This window comes from Buceros rhinoceros, unplaced genomic scaffold (assembly GCF_000710305.1).
Source record: "Buceros rhinoceros silvestris isolate BGI_N320 unplaced genomic scaffold, ASM71030v1 scaffold19780, whole genome shotgun sequence".
Taxonomy (NCBI): domain Eukaryota; kingdom Metazoa; phylum Chordata; class Aves; order Bucerotiformes; family Bucerotidae; genus Buceros; species Buceros rhinoceros.
Genome location: NW_010390441.1, coordinates 1 through 7,755, shown reverse-complemented (window position 1 = coordinate 7,755; position 7,755 = coordinate 1). Strand labels below are relative to the sequence as shown.

General features: G+C 40.3%; 1 protein-coding gene across 1 annotated transcript; it reads right to left on the bottom strand.

The window, feature by feature from the left end:
- Positions 1–2,725: 2,725 nt before the first annotated feature.
- Positions 2,726–7,748, bottom strand: LOC104488139 (cytosolic 5'-nucleotidase 1B-like; the record flags this gene model as incomplete). Its single annotated transcript, XM_010137916.1, has 5 exons — positions 2,726–3,149; positions 4,136–4,320; positions 5,029–5,151; positions 5,642–5,771; positions 7,623–7,748. Coding segments are annotated over 5 exons (903 nt in total), but the record flags the coding sequence as incomplete, so codon positions are not given.
- Between the last annotated feature and the right edge of the window lie 7 nt (positions 7,749–7,755).

Below are 7,755 nucleotides of genomic sequence, written 5' to 3'. Positions count from 1 at the left end.
CTTATTTCCAACATTTGTGTCCATGAGGATTGGTAGCAGGAGGAGACATAGCCATTTTTCTGACCTGGACTCCTCACAGTGACGTAGCGTACAAACCTGGAAGCTAAGGGAATAAGGACTGGCTTTACCTGACAAAGTTCTTTTTGTACAGAATTTGATCTGTGCTATCATTAATCCTCTTCCAGGTTTTGGCTGGGATGACAGTTCCTTTTTCATGAGTCTGTCTTCCAGTGTTGTAAACAGGCTGATACAGCTTCAGGACAGTCCAGAACCATAGGACTCCTCTCTATTCCCCTATTGAAAAATATTATCCCTTATTGTAACTGTGACTGGCTTAGGGTTATGAGGTGCCAGGGCATAAACTCTTGGTATCCTAATCAAGGATTCCATTGGCCCACTTCAATACTAGGTCTAAATTGCCACGTCCAGTGAGAGTCAAGTACCAGCAACCTGTGGACAGCATATATCCTTTATGTCTTCCTGCGCCCAATCTCTATAGCTCTAATGACACACGGATAGAGAATGGCTGATCTTTGTTCTGCTTCAACAAGACAGGACCACTGTTCCTGAAATTTGCAGCCATGCTTCTGTTGTGAAGGTACACACACAATTTATATTCCACAGCTAAGGAATAGTTTTGGATTCCTTCTGATTGTGAGCTCTTGCATAAAACCATCTGCTAATAACATTTTTTATGATCTCCATTTGGTGAGGTAACTCTATCCCATCCTGGCAGGCAATGACCAGGCCTCAGTTATTCATGTCTTCCTCATCTCCTGGCTGGGCTAGGAAATGTGATACTTTTTGGGCACAAAGCCTCTAGCACTTAGGAAATTCCAAGTACACCAGAACTCTGCATTGTGTCCCATCAACAACACGTGCTGGTGTGAATGCATAAAACCCCTTCTAATGGTCTCTATTCAAGTTTCATGCAGGATCAAGGCTTTTGCCTTTGTTTTCAAAGAACTTTGTGGCTTGGACCCAGAACATTTAAAAGATGTTTCTGGGAGGAATCCACAATTAATGCAATGAAGCTTTCTGCAATAACAGGACAGTTCATCCAGACAGAAATGACCAAACTTCCTCAGAGGCCAACATGAGATTCTGTAGTGAATTCCCCCAGGAACACAGATCATCACAAGCCTTCACTGACTTCTACTCCCACTGCAAAGTACATTCTTTTGGTTTTGACTCTTCTGATATAAATACTCAGCAACAATAAAACAGGACACTCACTCCACTAGGGAGAAAAAGAGAACACACCACCACCTCACAGATGTTAGTTCTGTCATTTGGAAGGCACTCAGATACATGGATGACTCTGAGATTCAGTAACTTCGCATAGAAGGGGTAGAATAGACCTATGGTGTAGATTTACATTAACTCATATTGCAGTGGGCACCTGTCCCCTGGAAACGCATGTGAGGCTGCCAAACTGAGTTCATGCAGATCGCAAAACAGCTGCAAATCCTTATTTAGGGTAGATTCTCTGCTGTTACAAAGGTATGTTCTAAAACTTAAGTCTTTGTCCCTGGCATCTCTGACTTGAGTCCAGCTCTATGAAATCTGTTGGGACCTAAGTGTCTTTGAGACTTTTAGCTCTCTTCTCAAATGTGTCTGAAAGTGGTCACCTCTGGTTCTAGATATCCAAAGGAGGCAAGAGACATGGAGACACTGATTACACAAACTCTCCATAGGAAATTATGCCAAAACCTCTACACAGGAAAATGACAATATTCTGTAAAGCCAGCTTTATTAGAATAGGAAAACAATATAGAAAAATAATGGGCTCCTGTAAACACACAATCAAATAAGCTAACATTTCACTAGAAGCTGACACCTTGTGATAACAAACTTAACTGAACACATACTTAACAAGCAAATCACCAACAGGTAGACACTTACATGTAAACTGGGTTTTGGTAATTTCAGAAGTAACTGTCAAGGACTAGCACTGCTGCATGATTTTTGTTATAAATAACCCATCAAAAATTTTTTAGAAAAAATATAACTGTTCTGTCTCTCAAAATATGTCTCAAGCTATAAAAACAGTACAAATCTTTTCCTAATAACAAAACCACAGTGTTAGATCCAGATGGGTAAAAATCCTAAACTGCTTAAGAATGCTAATAAATAACTCTATTAAAAACTTACCTATGTTAAAAATATTTCCTTTAAAGACTGTTCTAGCCAGAAGTTAAACATAGTGCTTACAATATTGTTTTGCTAAATGACGGGGGTCAACAGCAAGGACACAGACACCAATTTAAAAACAAAAATATACGTATTTTACTTTAGCTCAAAGCAGGAAAAAGAGCAAGCAAAGTAACGCACCTAATCATTACTGCAGAGAGTTTGCTGTAGTGACTAAGGTACATACATCACCAATTGCCTTTCACATGTTACCATCATCCAAATCCGTGCATCAGCTGGGGAGCCCCGGTCACAGCGAAGGATTTGGAGAACCCTCCCAGACACTGGGAATTCCCGTGCAGCGCATCCACTCGTAGGTGAGGCCTCCAGCTTTGCTGTGAAAGGGGTCCTGCTTTTATATTCTTTATCAAACATGATGGTGACTACCTGCATGTGCCCCAGATCTGGCCACGATCTGGGACAGTCTGAGAAGTTGCTGTTTTCCTGGCTTTGGATATGCAAGCTGAGGGCTTCACTCAGTAAGTCAATTCTGATTCAAGGCCTATGGTTTAGGCCTTTTTATATCAAATATACAAAGGTGAAAGTTTTCAGACATAACTACTGGTATATTAGAGGCTGGCTGAGTTAAGAATCTTATCGTTAATGGTGCCATCCAGTCATGCAGGTTTGTGGTATTTCTGAGCAATGCCATAGGGAACATGTGCAGCTATGGTGCCTAACTTCTGTGCTCCTTCAACGTGAAACATCTGGTCATCAAAGAAAATGTGAGGGCGGATCTTCACCAGGATCGGTCCTTTAGGAGCTCCTGCTAGGAAAAGAGCTTCATCAATCTCCAGACCCCAGCTACGAAGAGTCTTCAGCACTCTTGCTCCAGAGCTTGCCGCACTTCTGGCTGTGACCAGGAAGGTCCTTATGGGACAGTTTAATCGTTCGTTTTTTGCATAGAACTTCTTCTGGAGTTTTCCTAGGTCTTCCAGAAAACCTTTCAAAGGACCCTGAGTATGAAATACCAGAAGAATATTTAGGATTTGTCTACAGTTTCCAAAACCATTCTTTTGCTTTCTTCCAGATTGTCAGTTACATACAGGATTCCTTCCCTAATGCTGTCCTACTCAGCAAATTCTCTGTGCAATGTGCTCGAATGGGTCTGCATCCTCACTAGGAATTCACAAATCGGAAAAAACTTAAAACCATAATCCTACATCGTACGAGGAGCAGGAAATTCATTCTCACTAAGGCTTAAAAGAGCTCTTAAAATATAAAGTCACAGTCTTTAATAAAATGTTTTTTAAAAACACAACTCTTTATTATGAACCACGAGCTGCAATTTTCTTTTTCTGGGCAAAAAACAGTAAGAGACCTAATTACATAGATACCACTGAACTCTTTCCAGATTAATGACAATATTAGAATTACACTTTGATTAAAAGAAGTAAAAGATAGTTTGGGTCAAATTGCAATATATTGCACTGCCTCGTACTTTCATAAATCAAGCTTTTAGTGTGAATTCATACCATTTTCAACAATAGCAGAACTGGTCTTTCAGTTTAAGCTAATGGTAAAATATTTTGTGTTTTTTTGACAAATGGCATAGTTCTACTTGGGAATAAGCACAGACATTACCCCATTTCAATAACCAGAGTATTTCAGTGTTGCAAATTAACATTACCTACACAATCTGATTAAGAAAAAAAATGAAAACAATCAAGGAAATCAGTAGTAGCCTTTCCTTTTTCTAATGATACAATTAAAATGCAGCTGTAAGTCACTGCCTTATATATGCAGTTCTCTCAGTGAAGAGGGAGATCTGGTGAAAGGACTGCAATAGTGGGGTCCTTTATGTCAAACATGCATTTTAAATAAACGGAGCAATCGGCTTCCATGAAGAAGAATACATACACCCTGGGAAAACTGGAGAAATACAGCAGCAGCAGAAATTAATGCATGTTTTGAAAACTCACTGATTCAAAGAAGGACAAACCTGTGCAAGAGGCTTATTTTCATTCAGCTGTTCATGTTCAAAAAATCTGTCTAATCCTTGCTCTTTGACAATCTGTTCTGACTCATCAGAAAAGAGAACTGCATCTCCATCAAATGCCACCCTCAACTGCGTATCCGAGTAAGGAACATCTTTGTTGGCAGTGAACATCGTGGCTGATGCAATGCCTGAAAATGGATCAGAGACCCTCAGTTAGCATGTCCTGCAAAGTCATTCATTACCCTGTCAGCAATTCTGTTCCAACAACTTATTTGTGGTGACCTTTATATACGGTGAACAGAAATGATCACTAAAGCTAATTTGTTGTGGTTGTTTTGTAGCACCTATGTGTGGAAGCTGTTCCACTGACAGAACTTCTCAGACATGCTTCCTACTTCCATATCAGAATAAACAAAAATGGTCCCCAGGGTGTCCTGCAAATGAGAAAAAGCAGGTAATTCCAAGGAGACCATTGAATCAAACTATGTGCCAGTTTTTAACTCCTTACAAATCAAAGAAATTGCGTTTCATAAGTCATATCAAAGAGAAGACTATTCAAACAGAAGCTGAACAGAGGTGAGTAGGTATTATGGGAGTCCATTTCTTGTAGCATGAGAGAAGACAAAAAGGAAGAGGCTGATTAAGTTGTCATTATCAGCAGGCTGAAGGGTCAGAGAGAAACAACACAGAGAAGTAACCTGATTTTATCTGATGATGATTTGATGAATATTTATTTAAATGATGTTGTACCATCACAACAATGATGGTACAGTGACAGTCACAGTTGTGACCTTCTCCATCTGATAAAGCAGCACTGCTTTCTGTGAAAGACACGCGATACATTAATTTTTTAACGAGCTCAGTAGAAAGATAACAAGAAAAAAGTCAATTCAAACCTGCTTCTATAGCTTCTTGCACTTTTTCAGAGTCTGCTGAGAGGTACAAGTTGGTAAGATATGCAGTCAGGTAACCAATAGGGCTTTTTCCTCCCGTCATACAGAAGCGTTCAATTGTTAAGCCTGAAGTAAGTACAGCACAACAAGGTGTGACTCTGCCCTGACACTACAAAGCTGTAAAAGCTAACAGTAAACTTAAAAAAGATAACTATGTTCACTGTAATTTCAACAAATTAGACAACTTAAACTGACTCCAGTGTTTGATCAACTCTTCCTCCTTGGAAATTTAAAAAAAAAAAAATCCTTCTAAGACAGCAGAGTAACTGCTGTGAAGGTATGTGTATAGGAGGTATAAATACCAAACAACAAAAAGTTCAAGGACTTCTTCTCAGAAATTAAGACTCACACCTGACAAATTAAATCTAGGGCTTTGGAACAAATGCTATTTGACACTATCTCACTTATGCTGACACACAAAAATTAATATAATCCTCTGAGGAATGGGTGTATCAAAGAAGCTCCTTTTACCAAGGCCAGAACAGGAAAAATAAAATTAATTCATTTTCTTATGTAACAGCAAGCAGGTCTATAAGGTAGTGTTTATTTTACTTACCATAGTGATTGATACTGTTTATCAGTCTCACTCCCACTTGGGCATGGTTATTAGTCATCAGGACAATATCAAATCGTTCTTCGTCATCAGGGTACAGCTCAAGAAGCCGGGCATTGACATGCTCCAGCGCCTGCAGGTTCGAAATGTGGAAGTCAATAGACAAGTGGAATGTGCCTTGTTTCTTTATCACTGTGGTTTCAGAGAAAGGACTGTCTCAATGGAGAATTTGAAATACCTGATAGCTTAACGTGCTGAACTTGTTTTAGTCATTTCTGCTCCACTGCAGAGATCTCTTTAAAGACAAGTTATATTCACATTTCGGCGTTCTAATTTCCTTGACCTTTCCTCTGCTCATCTGTCTCTGTATCCATCTGTTCTCTCATCTTATTTAGAATCTTATTCCTTCGGAATAAGACTTGCTTTTTGCTCTAGGTTTATACACAGACCTCTCCTTTGGGATTATGGGTCTTGGATAGAATTCCTTATGATTACAGCAACAAAGTCAAACAATGAATCATTAAATAAATGCAAGATGGGTTGATTTTCATTACGGGGCTTTAAAAAGTCATGCCAGTTGTTAAGAATTAAAATAAAGATTTCAAGTTAATATGACACCGAAGCCAGGTAAGTCTCTTGAAAATTGGCTGTGCCAGCAGATTCTGCTATCTCCAGCTGCTAGGTAGGAAAAGACGCAGTAAATTCACCAGTCAGCCTAGCCTCACCGGTGTACAAAGTGAATTATTTTATGACCATGCTTTTATGTTAAAAACACCTTTACATGTTTGTGCTATTAATACTATTAATGGCTATCCCTTATATTTACAACAGCATGGGTATTGACAGAAGTAATTTTTCCGGTCTGTATTTCCAAGAATTGATCAATGCAGAAAATGTTTCAAATTCCTGAGACTAAAACTGAAAATCTTTTAAATCCTGAAGTGTTCTGCCACAACTCTGCATTCAGCAAATACAACTGCTAACTTAATACATTTTCTAAAATTGCTATGGTAGAACTTAACAATCAATCCTCAATGGATATAAAGTGAATTCTGTAGATGGCAGTTTTTCAAGTCTTTCCCACTAAAAACTGTGTTCTTCAAGCTCATATTTATTTTTAGGTTTTTTTTTTCAATTTTTGTCGTAATTTCATTTGGTTTCCATGCTGGAGGCTGTTTACCTGTGTTTTATCTTGTGCAATGAAGGCAAAATATTCCATTTCACTTCTGCCTAAACCTTGACTTCCAAACAGGGTGTCTATTTCTTTTGCTGGTCCTCAAGACCAATTTCCAGGGTTATAATGAAAGGAAGGAAAAATAATAGCTGATCAAAAAAGATTTTAAAAAATGGGTTTACTTTTTTTCAGAGAATAAAGTAATTTGAATAATATTGAATCAATGCTGTCTTTAATCATAGTAGTCCTATTACAAGTGAGACATAAAAATGGAATGAGGAAATAAGATGCTTTGGTTTTGGTTTTTGGGGTTTATTTTGAGGGGACGAGGTTGCAACAAACAATTTAGGGGCCTCTCTTAACTGAATTAGGTCTTAAAAGGAAAGGTGCTTCGTGCACCCCGTGTTCACCAGAAAACGGAGTGTGCGTCTTACCACATCTCAGATGTAAAGCTGAGGGCCGGAGGTTACAAACCGTGATGCTGCGGGTGGAACTCCGGTCCCGGTGACGCCAGCAGTTACGTGCTCTTCCGCAGGCGTTTAGCATTAGTGCCGGCGGGAGGGGACAGTAGGGGGACCGCAAGGCCGGGGCTTCTTAGCGACATGCGGAGGTGATGCCGAGCTCCCCAGCCAAGGCGACCTCCTCGCTGGAGGAACTAGTCCTCAGAACGTTTCCCCGGGGCAGGATTATCTCCGCCCAAGGAGGCGTCGGGCTCCTCCTCTTCCCGATATTTGGCCGTGCAGCATCGTCCGCGCCCCGCTGCACCCCCTCCGCAGGGCCATCCCGCCCGGCTCTCCCCGGCCCGGGTACCTTGACGAAGTAGAAAGCCGGTCCGGGTTTGAGGGTGACGTTTTCGTTTTTCTGCTGGTACTCCACGTACTTCTCCACCCCTTGTTCTTCGTAGATCCGCCGCTCCTCCACGAGGTCGAAGAGAGCTCGGGAG